The sequence below is a fragment of the Acanthopagrus latus genome, chromosome 21 (genome assembly GCF_904848185.1).
Source record: "Acanthopagrus latus isolate v.2019 chromosome 21, fAcaLat1.1, whole genome shotgun sequence".
Classification (NCBI taxonomy): Eukaryota; Metazoa; Chordata; class Actinopteri; order Spariformes; family Sparidae; genus Acanthopagrus; species Acanthopagrus latus.
This window is the reverse complement of record NC_051059.1, coordinates 3,721,465-3,738,146: the sequence shown is the minus strand read 5'-3', so window position 1 is coordinate 3,738,146 and position 16,682 is coordinate 3,721,465. Positions and strand designations below refer to the sequence as shown.

The window sequence follows — 16,682 nt, the reverse complement described above, 5'->3', positions numbered from 1 at the left end:
CAAAATGGAGAAGTCAGGTGAAGTAGTACAAACAGCAACAAAGTCTGTATAGGAGTTGGATGGGGTGGAAGGAATGGGTTAAACAATCACTGTCCTCCTCCAGTGACTGTTAGCCATGGTGCCTATGTAACATTCATAGAGAAGATACAAGGTTGTTTATTTGTCATTATAAATAAAAGTAACAATACCATGCATAAACAAAGCAGTCAGTCATCAACCATCAAACCATAACCTGCCTTTGAGTAGATCCTAAACCCACAAAGGATTCACACTAGTGGTGCCATCCTCTCTCTGGCCTCCACACTTCCTCTTACTGCTACGTTTATATTTGTCAGTCTTATTCATCAAGAGAGGGCCTTTATGCCTCCTCACCAACCTTGAACGAGTAGGAAAATGGTGCTTCTAGCTGATTGATCTTCTTTATGACTTGGTGGAAACTGAAGATATGACACTGAAACGTTTTTTTGTTTTTTTTTCCCCATGTTACAATCACCCACAAGAGTCCAATAAACGCACACTCTGATAGTATTACCTCCCTGACGTGTTGTGCCTGTGCACATAGTGGTTTCCCAAACAGAAATGATATTCCATTTCTCACTTAGGCAATGGGTTTGAGATGGAATGCTATGAGACATGTTTGAGATGTTGAGTGTAAATCTGTTACATATGTTTGGATTTGGGTGTGTAATAAAATGTCAGGCTTCACTGAGACATGGTACATTTTTATTCAGCTGATGCTATGCCAGTGCAAAGTAGGTTGTCTTTTGTGGGTTTTTGTGGCACCGAGTTTACAATTCCCCAGCTTAGAAAGCCGGAGCTCCCCTGGAGCGATGCCTGACATGGAGGGAATAGGGTTGTCATTTGGTCTATTTGTATTCCACTGAAAGCAGGAGCTTAGTGACTCTGACGATGAATCTGAATGAGTGCTGTTAGTACATGGTGACCTGTCCTCTCATTGGGGCTACTGAATTTGCTGAAGGGCAACCAAGCGACTACTCTTATTATTCAGTGTAAAGTAGTGTTACTCAGGTGAAGTTATGGGGTAGTAACTGGTTTTATGTCATTGTATTAAAGCTTTTTTGCCTATTGACAAAAATGAATCAATCCTGATGACAACTGTCGCAGTAAATGTACTGTTTCCTGCCTATCTATCATCAGTGGACGTTGGTTTGCTTAACTGTCTTTGTTTTACTCATACTTTAAAGTTCCAAATTCAGATATTTTGAAGTCTTACACAAGTCTTGGCACTAAAGAACACACCAATATTTTGGGTTATAGTTAACAGTGACAGACTGGATGTTTTTTTGTTTGTTTGTTTTTTTTTTAAAAAAAAGGAGATGCAGCAGAGATTTCATCCTTTTTTTCCTTACATGTTTTTTTCTTCCTTGTCAAAACCTGGAGCCTGCATTATCCAAGATGCAACTCGACTGCATAGAAGAGGGATAGGCGCAGGCGTCTGCTATGCTCCCTTCTTTCTACCCAAAACCCAGTGATTTTTCTTAGTTTTTTTTTGTTTGTTTGTTTGTTTGTTTGTTTTTTCATTTTCAGACTTGCAGTCTTCCGTCCCAACTGATGCTGACTCAGTTCACATCACTTGATTCATTAGTTGTCATCAGACACTCCTTCTGGCAACACAAGAAGCTTACCTTTAGTAAAAAGCTAATTGACTTGTGCCCAAGTCAGACTCTGTTCATGATCTGAAGACTTTCCTTTGACCATAACACAATGACTTGTGACCTCACTCCGCATTTTGACTTTTGATGATATCCTTCAGTCCAAATATTTATATTATGTTGAAGAAACTCTTCACTCCTAACTTCCCTTGAGTGTAGTGGAGTGGAATGGACACACTACTTGCATTGCAGATCAACAGGTGGGCAACTTCCATATACTACATTTAGTGAAGGGTGCAAGATGACTTCTTTAATGCAGCGCTTTACACAAAATGTAGGACTACAGACTGATTGTGTCTCTGTGTGATAATTTGAAGCAGTTTACAAGAGTGAGTCACTTTTTTTTTCCCTTAAGTGAGCGGATTGTAACGTGACATGAAAAATGTTCCCATCTCTCTTGGTGTCCTATACAACTGGATGATTTGTTGACGTTGTTTAATGATGCTCGACTGTGGGTTTCTTTGTAGGACTCGGGTCAGATTTTATATGACAGTCCAAAGCATGTGACTGATATGTTCTCTATGTCCACTGATATAAACTAAGGACTGGCTTTCAGCACAATGTAGAATTTCCACAGATCTCCTCTCACCAGAGCTATAATGGAGACAGATTTCCAATATCATCGAAAAAAATGTTTTTTTAATTCAACTGTAATTCAACTTTAATGAAAGTAATGAAATAATGAGCATACCCGATGTAACATGCATAAATGTAGACATTTTGACTGCGTATGCTATCATGTGGAAAGCCTAAACTTTTCCTCCCACTGCTTTCCTTACTCGAGCAGCTCTATCAACTTCCATTAATGTTCTCTATAAAAATGCACTGACCATATTTTCCATTTGGAGCATGGTGTTCTAAAAATACAATTCTCAAATTCAGGTCAGCATTTGATCTATGACAGAAAAAGAGTCAGTCAGGTCAGTTTCCGAGCCAGCGTTGATGAAGAGGCTGCAAAGTTTGCTTGGTGTCACTGCTGGGAACAAAGTTAAATAAAAAAAGATAAAATGAAAGGCTTTGAAAAAGAACTACCGCATATTATTGTTTAACCATTCTCAAAAAAGTCAATTAATGTTATATAAACCACTGTATCTATACATTATTGGACAATTTTGACATCCTACCATACACCCCACAGTATCAGCATGAGTTTCACAGACCAAAATCACATCTCATCTTTAGTTTGTTTGATAAGACTCCGAGAGTCTATGCCTTTATTTGTGGAGATGAATGCAACTTTAATTAGTCTGTTAATAATAAATAGTTTAGAGTATCGTTGCTCATGGATTTATGAATTCAGTTCAAGTTAAGGACAGACAGAGACCTTGTCCTATTGAAAGTTTTTTGACTAATTATTGAAGATGTGACCTTAAGCACTGCGAGTCTTTAAGGGATTATAATCTGAAAACAAAAAGATAACCTTATTAAGAAGTAAATGTAATTAGAGTCTATCATCGTGAATCACTCACGACTGAGTGAAAAAGAATGCTATTTTTCAATTTTTCTTTCTAATCTGATCTCATAGTACTGATCTAACAGTACTTATAGATGCAAATGTGTGACAGTAGAACACTTGCACCTTCACTCTTCAGACCTGGTATCAACATGCATTTTAACAGATCCAGTCACAAGTGGACAGCTCTACGTACAGGTGTGAACACATCCAAGACACATTCAGTGCGTTTATATGCACAGCTTAGTCAGATTACAGCTATAGTTCGACTATGCTGCTCAATCAGACAACTGCAGTTGTCTGAGTATACATGCCGGTGAGAAAATTGAATTACTAGTCGATGCATGTCATACCCCGGTATACTAGGTGGCGCTGTACCCATTTCAACTAATGGTAATAGAGTCACCTCCGGCTGACCTCTTTACATCACCAGCTGCCTTGGCATTTGAGAAAGATGGCGTACAAGGAGCAAGGGGAAACTACATCTTTGTACATTTCGTATATATGGTGTGCATGATCATTACACAAATTAGATGCACAATGGCGCTCTTGCTTGCGGTGATTGCGGAGGAAAGCCGCTGCCGCTGCTGCCACTGCTGATGCCACCGCTGCTGCTGCCACTGCCACTGCCACCGCCACAGCTGCCACCATCCTTTTACTTCCGGCTCACAGCCCCAGTAAAAAAAAAAATCTCAAGCCTGCGTAGAATGCAAAAATCCGATCCGATCTGATGGGGCGTACACATGCAGGAGTAATGCAACTATCAATCGAATAATCTAGATGTATTAATCCGACTAAGCAATCCAATTCCGGTCCGATTTTAGTCAGACTAAGGTGTATATATGCATCTTAAAGATCCGATCATAGTCAGGCTAACCCAGTAATTTGGAATTTGTATTTGTAATCCTATCACTCAGACCCCGCAATGAAGGTCCATCTGCTCAACTGATTTCCTCTGTGAAATATGGTAAATATACTATAATAATATGCTTTAATATACATCTAAAATTTTATAAATACAGTAAACAATAACCAAGATAGGGCACCTCGTTTGATGCCCATGAGGAAAGTCCAAAGTCTCCCTCGAAAAATGTAAAAATTGCAATCATCAAATTAACAAGTTTTGAAGTTAGGAGGAAAATGTGGGCCTTCTCGTAGCTTCAGCAAATGTTACACATGAATTTATTTCTATCTTTGTGTAAAAAAAACAAAACAGTGCATCTGTTTGTTTGTGTATTTGCAGCATGGGGTCACTTGAGACGAAGGTATGGCTGATGGCCATAAAGATGTCGATACCAAGTTTGAGCAGCCTCTCTGTATAACATTTACATTTTTCAGTACATAGTCTACATATCATTAGGGTTCACAGGTACTTTTACTTTTACATTACCTGCCCTGAGGATACAAGACGTTTCCCTTGTTCTTCACATTTATAACTTGTGATCTCTACGGTCTCCCAAGAACTTATATATTAATTCTGATTTTTCACATTTACTTAAAGGATTTATGTTCTAAGTAAGTAAAGTGTTTTTTAAAGTATTGAGCCAGTGTAAGTCTAAAAGTTCAATCAATCCACAGTGGTGACAGATCTCACTTCAAAAAGTCATTTGAGTCTGTTTTTTTTTAATGCAGACGATCTACAGAGACTGCCAGACATAAAATCCTTCCCGCTAACTATTGTGTGAGCAGAGTCACTGATGTATGATGGATGGCGCCTTTAATGTGCGGCAGACACTTTGAAGTGATGGAGATAGCAGCTTACTCGACAGCTCTGGACCCTCTGTTTTCCGCTCCGTCTCTCCCAGCCGGCGTTGCTGCAAAATAAAAGAGGGAAAGCGCTGCCGTGTTTGCCTGAAGACATCCCAACTCCAACCTTATTGTCTGTCATGTTTGCAACAGAATTAAAGGTACAGAGGAAGAGGGATGATTATTGAAGTTGTTGTTGCGAGAAATCATGTGGGATTTAATGAGAGGATCTTCACTTAGATGTACCTGACAGACAGGGGCACTGCACAGGAAAGAGGCGTCTTAAGAGAAAGGAGATGTTCCAGAGACTGCTGTTCACTGCTACATGCTGTATGACAGGCAGTTGCAGACCCATCAAATCTAATTCCAGCTGTGAGAGGCACTGTGACAGTGTGACTATGCAAGGTAGGAGCTGATTTGTCTAGATGTTTGACAGAATATTTTGATTATATACAACATTCAGAACAAGCTAATATAGCAGGGAGACTGCAAAGGAAAATTGGATTTAAGTGAAAAGTTTTATATTATGCACCACTATTCATACTATATATAGGAACATCAGAATAATAGAGTACATGTGCGGTTTGTAATTCTGCCTAAAAAGTACAAATGGCACATGTGAAGAGGTGAAAAATAAGGAGAAACTGCACTCAGCTGGTAAAATAATGGATAATACAGTGGGAGGCTCCAGGAGATTTCCATTTCTTTGTTTATTTCTCTTATCCGATGGGCTCCAACGCCAATTCTACGCGCTCAACCTCCCAAAAGCTGCAGAAAAAGGGCCAACTGTTGCCAATATAGTGGGACACAACAACTAGGGCCACAGACACTCATTAGATGACCCCAACATTGACCAACTGAAGGCCTGCTGTGTTAGGGCCCATAGATCCAACAAAATCATTGCTTTAAATAATGAAATTCCAGTCATCTGTAAACACAGATGTCAGGCAGAGCAGCAAATACGTACAACTGATGACAAACAAAGACAAACACAATCAAAACAACACCAACACAGTGTGATGTTAGCTACATCCTTATGATCCACATGGACTCCAACCTCCATTTCAGATGAACTTTCTTTACCAGACTGACTGGAAAAACACTGCTTGCCAGTAGTGAAACCAGAAAGCTCATTCAGACGTGTGACTCAAACCATTTCTCAAACAAGCCCCAAGTCAAGGACTTACCAGGAGTATCTGGTCTTTATAAAGAGAAAAAAAAAAAACAGGTATATCCCGCTCAGCAAACTGAACAGCTGAGGGAGTGCATTTCACCCGACCTACACACTCTAAACAAGTAACTGAGAGCTACAGCACAGGAACAGAAGCAGCAGCTGCATTAAGGACCTCCGCCAACTATGAACCAAAGACATTCATAGTGGGAAAAACATGACAAAAGTTACAGTGCACAGTGCACTCGTTGTGGTGACACTGCCTCTTATCACTAATTTCAAAAATGTCCCAAGCCAGGCTTTGCACAAAGTTCATGGGGATAAATATAAAAGCCCTATTCCCCCAGTTAAATAAATGGATAAGATGAAAACTAATTTCACATTGTTGCTTTTAGAAATAACGGAACCACGTATAGCCATGCATATCTTAGGCTCCAGTACTTAAACAATAGCTCTACACCAGGGGTCTCAAGCTCGCGGCCCGCGGGCCAACTGCGGCCCGCAGGACGATAGTTTGTGGCCCCCGCCTTCATATGAAAGTTTAATGTTAGTGCGGCCCGCGGATTTGATATGAATGCTGTCCTGATTTATGCTTCTCTGTATCCGTCGGTATGCAACGACGCAGAGCCCTCTGCGTCATAGCGTACCCTCTCCGACCCTCTCTCTGTCAGCTTACGAGCACCTCCCCAAACAACAGAGAGCTCACGGAGACCGCATCGCTCTGATTGGTCCGCTAGAGTTACCTCATTTCCGGAATCCCGATTTGCCGGCCGTATTCCTTCCACAACAATAACGTCGCCACTCGTCTCCTCTTTAGTTCTCGTCTCAATATTTACAATAAAAATGTCGATCAGTTCCAGTTCCAACAAATGTCTTCTCTGTGTCTCCATTGTTCGTTGTTGGTAGAGGAACGAGGCCGGGCCGTAAATAAACTAGTTGATAATCCTAACGGAAAGAAACGTATCGCCCTCTATTGTTAGCGCTAGCTCCATGCTAGCCACGAGCCGAACTTTATTAATAACTTTTAATTAATTTAATTTAATGTTAAACTATATTCAACATTGTTGGGCACCACAAACACTTCGTGTTTCCATGGTTTCTGACCTTCAACCAATCACGAACTGTGCCGTGCTTGACGTCATATGCAAGCGCAGGACCCCAAGCCGATCTGGCGCCGGCGGAAATAACACACATTGCAGAAATGACGTTCTCCGTGTGTCGGCTAATCACTGAAACTGAAACGTCAACGCGACAGTGACACCAAGTGGAATTATATGTTCCATTGTTGTTCAGAAAGTTAAAGGTTAAAGAACTGTTAATACAGACATTTGAATCTGAATAATAATAATTAGATTTCTCTAGTCAGCAACTATATGTTTCTTAAGTCTTCTATATCTGCTGTATTATTATTATTATTATTATTATTATTATTATTATTATTATTATTATTTTATACATATTATTATTATGTCATGTCATGTCATTGTCCGTAACCGCTTATCCCTTTCCATGGGGTTGCGGGGTGTTGCTGCTGGAGCCAATCCCAGCTTTTGTCTCAGGGCGAGGGCAGGGCACTCCCTGGATAAGTCGCCAGCTCATCGCAGGGCCCTCACTGATGAGCAATGGGGGGTTCAGTATCTTGCTCAAGGACACTTTGACATGCAGCTCAGCCTTGCCCGGAGCTGGGATTTGAACTAGCAACCTTTCGATCACTAGTCGACCTGCTCTACCCACTGAGCTACAGCCGCCCCATTATTATTATTATTATTATTATTATTATTATTATTATTATTATTATTATTATTATTATTACATATTTATATATTAAATATGACACCATATATCAAAATTTTAATATGACATAAAACATTTTCTTCATGTCATAAGACATGACATTTTACGAATACGACATTTTATTTATTTATTACTGATTGATTTATTTATTTTCTTATTAATTCTTCATTTGTTTATTTTTTTCATCTTATTTTGTGTTAAAAATAAAAATAAAGACATTTGAGAACATTGGAATGTTTTTATCAGAGCTTTTCTTGTGGAAAACCTGATGCGGCCCAGCCTCACCCAGACTCTGCCTCCAGTGGCCCCCGGGTAAATTGAGTTTGAGACCCCTGCTCTACACCATGCTGGCAATTATGGCAATGTGTTTTCATGGTGATGTAGAGAGAGGCAGGGGAGGGGATTGCTCACTGCAAAATGGACAGGAAGTTAACTAGTGATGACAGTGCTTACAGCAGCTTTCATCTAACCTGTTTAAAAAGTTTAACGATTAAGGAACAATTATGGAACAACCATTCATCCATCCATCCATCCATCCATTAGCTATACCCTCTCATCTTTTAGAGGGTTGCTGGGGGTAAAGCCAGTTGCCAGTGACATTTCCTTAGATGTGGCATAGTGCCCGGTCACAGGTCACCAGTCGAACACAGAGCGGAACGCAAGTGTTGAGGCTTCATTTTAAAGGCTGACCTTGCCTCTACATGAACTTTGTCGCTATACTGTATATCAAGGTCACCTGACTTTACTCGATGCCTCAATCACAGTTACTAACTTTTGTCACTTAAAGTGGGGATCATCAAAGTGATTACAGGATACATCCACTGGGGTCCATGAATGTCTGTAAGAAATGTCATGGCATTTCATCATTTTTTTTTTAAATGGCTGATCAACATTGACTTGACTTAAACTAAAAAGCAGTTAACACTTTGAGTTCTACTGACTTCACTTTTCACCACACTGTACAGCATATGGGAGATTGGGCTCTTCAGATCCCAGCTCTGACGTTTAATATGCCACGTCCTTGTCAGGAGTTAAATGAACAGGCCACAGCCAGCCAGTCACTTAGCTGTCGTCTCTGCTTGATGATGTCATGAATCACTTACTCTGTGCAGAGATGGAGATTTCGGGGCCGTGCAGTCGGCCATTATGGAAAACAACCCCCGGCCTCTTTATCTGATAGATTTTGAGTGAGCCAAATTGTCCATAAATTTTTGACATGGAGTCATAAATGTCAGGCAAAAGGAGGAAAACAGACAGACGAATCCCTCCAGCACGATGGCAGTGCTAATGATTACTACTGAGAGTGTGACAGGAGACAGAGAGAGGGGTGAGAGAGGCTAGGACGGAATAATGCTGAGGGAGTGTTCAAGGAGGACTCAGAGAGCAAGAGTGGACGATTTGAAAAACGGAAAAAAATGGATAAAGAAATGGGGGGAGGTTGATGAGTGGATGAGGAATAAAGGTGGTTGTGTGCGCCACAGTGTGAGTTAATCATTGATGGAGTGATACAGGAGGGGAGATGCAAAACAGAGGGAAGGAGTGTGTTGAGGCGAATGGAGCCATTGATCTCACTGGCTAATGGTCACAGTGAGACTCGCAGCATGTGTCTGTGCAGAGGAAGAAAAATACAAGTCACATGGGATATTCTAATGAGCTGACTGTTAATGAGAGGCTCTCAGATGAGGTAACAGGCTGTCTCGGGAGCCACACTGGAATCAGTCAGACAACAGTAGTTGTGGATAACAGGTTGTGTTTCAATATTTACATTCAACAATAACAGCTACATTCTGTGTGGATTTTGACTTAGCTTGTTACTGCAGGATTTAAAATGATGCCCAAGTCTGTCCTCATTTACCAAACTTTTTACTTTTTGCTTTTTTGTTTTGCTACCAAACAATGTTGAACTATACAACGTAAGCTTATTTTAAATTGGGGTGAAGTTTTTATTTATGCAAGGCTTATTTTAGGAAAATCGCTCTAAGCACAGGACACCTAGAGGTTTCTATATGAGGTAATAGCGCAGCATTAGGACAAGCAGCTAAAGGATATCATACATATGTTTTTGGATGGCAGTTGACCTGATCACAATCTCCAAGTGTCAGTATTTGAAGTGTGGGGAATGAATCAAGAATATACTGTCTTACTATATATTGAAGTATTACTAAGTATATATATTTTTTTAGTTTTTTTTTTTTTTTATGTATCATAATTAAGTACATAATTAAGCTGTAGAATATTGACACCACATTAATTAAACCCCACTTTTAATTTCCTTGCTGCCGAGCTCAAAATCTCCCAGGAAATTGAAAGTAGCCTGGCACCATTTCTTTCAGCTTTTTACGTCTCCCTTTCAGACTAGTACATACTGTAAGAAAATGGAACGTGATCCTGTTGCCTTATGGGACAACAATAATCAGCCCAGTCACCAGGATATAACGTTCACATTAATACTTCTGCAAACCACAACTATGTTCAGAGGACTGGGGGCAAGGGGACTGGTAAGATGGACTCCTTTGAAAATATTTCTTAGACTATGACATATAGCAGCTTTATAGGTATCTACAAATAATTAATTTGAAAGGTAAACAAATGAAGGACGTAGAGGACATTCATCCTCTTCTGAAATAATTGATGAATAACTATAATGGAAGACTTAAAGGTACGATGAGCAAAGTGTATAAAATCCTTCAAGGTTAACCAGAAACAACAACCGACATAATGATGAAGAAATGCATAGATGCATTTTGAATACAAATAACAGATGAAGGGGAACTGATGCTTATGAAATTCAGAAAACTATCCATTCATTGTTATTCACTTGAGAATTACCTCAGAACACAAGTATGAGATACTTCTTGACCCCAGAAATGTTTTTTTCTAAAATAATGATCAAGGGTCTCAGTGCTGGAGGAATTATGGTGAAAGTAATGCTTTTTAGTAGTTAAATATCTTCTACTCATGCACAGTATTAAATACATGTTGGTTAGATGTGGGTATATACGCACACGGGTGTGCATGTGTATATCAGTTTGTCAATGTGTGTACAAATACAGAATATGCATATGTGTACAAGTGCGTATGTATGTGTATGTATGTATGTAAATACAGACACATAGAGTGAAGTGACTGTATTGGATATTTATAAATGAATGTACATGTACATGTTAGTATCTCACCTACTAGAGTATCAGTTATAACTCAATTCTATTTTTATTCCTCTTTTTCTTTTTGGGGGTAGTTATCTGTTATTTATTCATTTATTTATTGTTTTTTTTCTCTTCATGTTTAATTTTGAGTTCTGACAAAAGATTCTCTTTGTTACTAATTGTAAACTCGAAAGTAGCCATGTTGCATATATGAAAACAGCAGATAAAATGTTTTCATGGGAAGTCATACCATCTCCCTCCAATGCGACCCAAACAGGGTCGCAATCGTATATTAAGCCCAACCATTATGTTTCTCTAACCCAAACCAAATAGTTTTTGTGCTTAAACCTGACCAGGCTGAACATACTCCCTTGTGACAGAAGAGAAATCAAAAATCAAAAATCACTGAGCAAAAAAATTAAACCAAGATAAAAACATTTTCAAATTTAATTGGTCAATTTAGCAGAAACAGATAGCTAACATTCATTCCAACGAAAGGGTTGACAATAATATCATTTGAAAAACTGTGAGGAAAAGTTTTCTGTTTCCACTTTTGATAAAAGTTAGAGAATGGAATACTTTACTGCTTTATTAGCAATGTATTGCAGTGATATAGAGCACTTTTTCTTGTTTCTGGTGGAGTTTTACCCCTGCACAGAGAATACATGCATGTACTGGACGACTGTAGTACTAGGATTGAGCTCTGACTGCAGCCACTTGATGTGACCACACCATTTTCCATAGCATGATGTGACTTTCCCAGATTTTAGCACTGAAAGACTCCTTGTTGGCTGTAGCTTTTCATGTGATTGTGGCTATGGCTACCGCTTTTTTGTCTGTAAGAACAGCTGAGGAAAGACAGATTTTTCCTTTGAGCGTAATTGTGCGTAGCAACTTGTCCAGAGCATGGATTGAAGAGTCTGTCCTAAAAAACGTGCCATTTGTATCCCCTATGTCCTTCAAAACAATGAACTCACACATTTAGCTCAATGTAGGTTTCAGTTCTTCATAAAGGTCACTAGAGGTTGCATGAAATGAGCACTAAAAACAGATCAACTGAGGAATGTACCCAGCAATAACAAAGTTAATGTTGCACTTCTAATTTGGCCTCATGTCAGCACAGATAGGAAGCAAAGGGGAGGCTACAGGAAGAGGAGATGGAGCTGAGAGTTACAAGAGATGCAGAAACAGACAGAAACACGCAAAGACAGAAACCTCAAGGGAGAGAATGAAACAGCACTGACTCGCTAGTCCAGAGGAGAAAGATCACACTGAGGCAAAGAGGCAGACATACGCAAAGAGAAGGATGGAGAGAGACAGACCGTTGTGTCATTTGGGATCACTGAGCACTGTAATAGGCTTGAGTCTCATCAGTTGGGCTCAGCTCAGGTTGGCTTGGCTGCTGATTTGCTGGCCGTCTCCCTGCCAACAACCGCACATGGGAATACGATTCTCCAGCAGACCCAGAACAATCCTAGAAGGTCTCACTTAGCTGGCTTTGGGAGAAAAAAATAATAGGTTCAAGTTTCCCAGAGGCTTGATACTGGCATTTGCCCACTGGTTTGTATTTGCTAACACTACGTAAGAGCAGTGTAATTTACTCCAACAATGTCCAGTCATGTTGGAAATTCTACACACACACATGCACACACTTGTGAAATAATAACCATTTGATGTAATAGCACCATATAATTTTCTCTCCTTAAATTGGCCGGGGCTGTAGATGTCTGTGTGTCTACAGCAACAACACAGGCGCTGTACTGAAGGTACCTATAAGAGACAGCATGAGGCCAGTATAAACCACGCTCAGTTTCTTAGATTGTTGCTCAGGACAGCAAACTTGTACTACAAGCTGAAGACTACATAATGCATGATATAAAAGCACAATTCAGAGACATATTTGGTATGAAGTCGCAAATGAATTACCATTTAGCAAAAATGACAGGACAGCAACCTACATGATGCTCTCAGAAACCTACGCTATGTCGTTTTACACAATGTTCTTCCAAACATTCTCTTCAAATTCAGCAGCTTTGCTCAGCTTTAGCACCTGAATCTTCAAACTGTGACACTCTAGTTTGGTCACTATGTAATTTGAAGTCAAGTTAGCAAAAATGTGTATTGTGCAAATCTGGTATCAAGGCCACATGGTCCATAATAGGATGATAAATTTGATATCCTAGCAAGACACATAGGGAGAAACACGTTCAGCACATTTCTAGTTGTGTGGAGGAACACTCAGGACACCCACTTCATAATGACTTCTGTCATTATGACAGGAGTCATTATGAAGTGGAAAGAACAGCTCTAAGGATGTCAGCAGATACCAAGTGTGTGCCCCTTTAAGACATTATTTTACATAAATACATATTCAGTAATTGGAGACCTATTGACCTATGGAGAACTGTGAAAACTGAAAAACTGTGTTTTAACCGCAGTTTGATTTCAGCATGATATTAAATTTATTTGACTGACAAGTGTGTAGGAGAAGACAAAGGGCTGACAAAAAACTTACGTAAACTGCCCTTTTCACTTACAATAAGGAAAAACACCTCATTATGCTAGGTCTATGCAAATAAAACCAATTCAGATGCCTTATGGTTTTGATTGACATATTGTTGGAGATGGCAGAGGTTATGTAAGGTGTGTTTGAAATGATCCTTTAACCGCTGAAACCAAAGATGTATTGACATTAAACCTAGCTTTTTTTCATTGTTTGGTTTTGACACAAACTTGCTGTGACAGCTGCAGAATTTGCTGTGAATGACATTCCCAACAGTTTTTTAGCCATTTGCATTTTAGAGGAGAACGCCACAGAGTGAGAGGGGCGGCTCTCACCATTTCACCACATGCTTTTATTGGTCCATTCAGTTTGTGATTATGGAGTTTCTCTCAACTTGTTTTGGCTTTAAAAGAAAAGATTACAACATAACTGAAACTGCCCATCTGTGCATGGCACCATGCTGTCAATCATCAGATAACTATTCTTTCTAAATGACAACATTGCCAATGGTGCTACTATGAAAATGATGAGCTTCTAATGGTGAGGTGAATGAGTATAACTGCGGATTGTAGCACAGGTGTTTACTCTGTAATGGCAATTCATTAGATGTTAACAGCTTTTTTGTGCTCTAATGACAAATGAAACGCCCCAAGCGCCTCAGTCATTATCTATACATGCCGCAAGGGATATAATGCTGTTGTTAGCAAATAAAGTACTCAGGGTTGTGTCTAATTTTGTTCTGTTTTCTCTTTCTCCACCTTTGTGTTCTCCTACTTTTCTCCCCTTCTTGTCTCTTTTGAACTCCTTGCAGATGAATTCAAAGCCTTCCTGAAGCGCTTGCCCACTGACCGGTTCTTGAATGTGTCCATTATCGGCAAGTTGTGGTCAGCTGACTTGTCCCTCCTGAAGCGCTATGCCCAGCTGGAGTCAAGCACTGCCCTGGTCCTGGGCAAGGCCCAGAAGATTGTCAGGAAGCTCTTCACCCTGAGCAAACGCTGCCCGAAACAACCTCGCATCAGTCTGCCCAGAGAAAGGTAACTACTAGGATACATTAACAGAAAAAAACAACTAAACGGAGAAAGCATCATTTGTCATTACTGGACTACAGGCTCTCTAACAGCCCCTCAACAAGAGGAAAATCCAGAGCTGGAAAGATTCCAGCTTTTAAAAAGTCCAAAAGTTATACACACCGGAAAGTGGGAATCATGCCAGTGATTAAGCTGATATCTCTCCAAAACATGTCTTTGTAGATTGATGGCATTATGTTGTCAGCTTTTTCAGCATTAGGTTGCCTCTGCTGACAAAAGATTGTACATAGGTCAATATGTATTACTGTATAAAGCTGTTGGGCTTTATGAGTGTACCACTATGTAGATAGATGTACCCAGGGCTTAACTGAATGGATCGTATTCACCCCAGATATTGTTAATAATGTGACCTTGCAACAACTGTGCAAAAGTTAAAATCATCAGCATTTTATAAACGCATAATCTGTTAAGAGACTGTAAAAATCTCACTGAGAACTGAAAACTTTTGCGTTTGTTGTAGCCTAACATCTCTACAGTCTAAATGCTACCACATCCCTGAACCAAGTATTTCCAGTAAGTGAAAGTATGTCTGGTATGGGCATTCTCCTGTTGTTAGCTACATGTGTTAAATAGCAACTTTTGACAATCTCTGGACCCTCTGTAGATGTCATCTGGAGTTTATATGAGCAAACCCTTCAGCAGTCATTCCTCATACTTTCCACAATATGACACAAATAGTGCAAAACTAGAAAACATCTCAGAGGAGAGACTGACGCACAAAGTCTGACAACGGTCAGCTTTATTCCTACATGTAAACAATATCACATCCCTCCTCTCTCTATGCGGACCAGCTTTTCACCTTCCACTGTGGCCTTTCAGAACAACTGTTATCATTTGGCCTCCCAACGTGGTTAGATGACTTCATAAAGACAATTTCTTTTCTAGCAAAATGCAGCTCTTACTTTTGACCTTTTTATATAACATTTGTGTGGCTGTGTTACTCAGGAGGTAGAGTGGTTCATCCATTGATCAGACGGCTGGTTGTTGTAGTAGCATGTCCTGGTGTCCCTGGGAAAGATACTGAACACCTAATTGCTCCCAATGGCTGTTCCATTTGTGTGAGTGTGCGAATGCCTCAGCATAGAAATATTGTGGGGTCTTTTGGATAGAAAGCAGGTCAGAACCTTGAATAGTAGCCACAGCCATCACTGTATGAGTGTGCGTTTGGATGGGGGATTGTGGCATGTGCTGTCAAGTGCTTTGAGTGGTTGGTAGACCAGTAACAGAACATCTGACCATCAAATGAGACTGCTGTTCATTCCCTGTTTCCAACCATCAGGCAGTGTTGTTGCTTTTCTGCAATCATTGTTGAACCGTACATATTTATTATTTCAACCATGATATAACTTGCATGTTGTAATCATGTTTGCCCAAATCATTATCTTGCCCTAAACTTAACCATATTGTTATTGTGTCTAAACCTTAACAAACCCTAACCACAGCAACAAGTTCTCTCTCCTAACTCGTCGAATACCGCAGCTTGGTCAGTGGCCTTAAGCTGGGAACACCAACCTTCTGTCTGTTTGCTGTTATTTTTATAACAAATACATATAATTGCCAGTGGACTTCTGGGGCAAGTTCTAGGGTCATGCAGAACCCTTCAGAGCGGAAGGTGATCAAAGTTAAAAGGGGCACATGGACCTGAAGATGAAACAATGATTTGATCAGTTGATCAAAAGAAAATTAATTGACACCTAGTTTGAGAACAGATTTTGTGTGTAACTAATTTTTCAAACAGAAATCTAAAACATTTGGAAGTTGCACAGTTAACTACTGATGGCACAGTGATGTACAGTATCTTCAGGAACTTTATATTAGAAGTCTAGATTTAAGCATGCTTTTAGAGTATTGAATATTTTTGGCCTATTTTTCTCAAATACAATGCTTTGTAGTACAAAAAGACTAATTTAAAGGGAATAGATAGAAAACCTTTATGGCACACAACTGGTTGCAAAGTATGCTATTCTGTTCTCCAAACTAGCTAAACAAATTACAAAAACAACTATTTCCTACACTTAAGACAAATTATGTAACAGAACTACTGCTACTAATTATAAAATACACCTTGACAAAAGGCCACTTTGGGCATCAGGGGTAAAGGGGCATGA

General features: G+C 39.7%; 1 protein-coding gene across 1 annotated transcript in view; it reads left to right on the top strand.

Moving 5' to 3' along the window:
* brinp2 (bone morphogenetic protein/retinoic acid inducible neural-specific 2) overlaps positions 1-16,682 on the top strand; it is a 230,573-nt gene that overhangs the window by 203,786 nt on the left and 10,105 nt on the right. Inside the window, exon 7 of the mRNA XM_037085301.1 lies at positions 14,298-14,520. Within this exon, the coding sequence (XP_036941196.1) occupies positions 14,298-14,520 (223 nt within the window). The remainder of the gene's footprint in view (positions 1-14,297; positions 14,521-16,682) is intronic.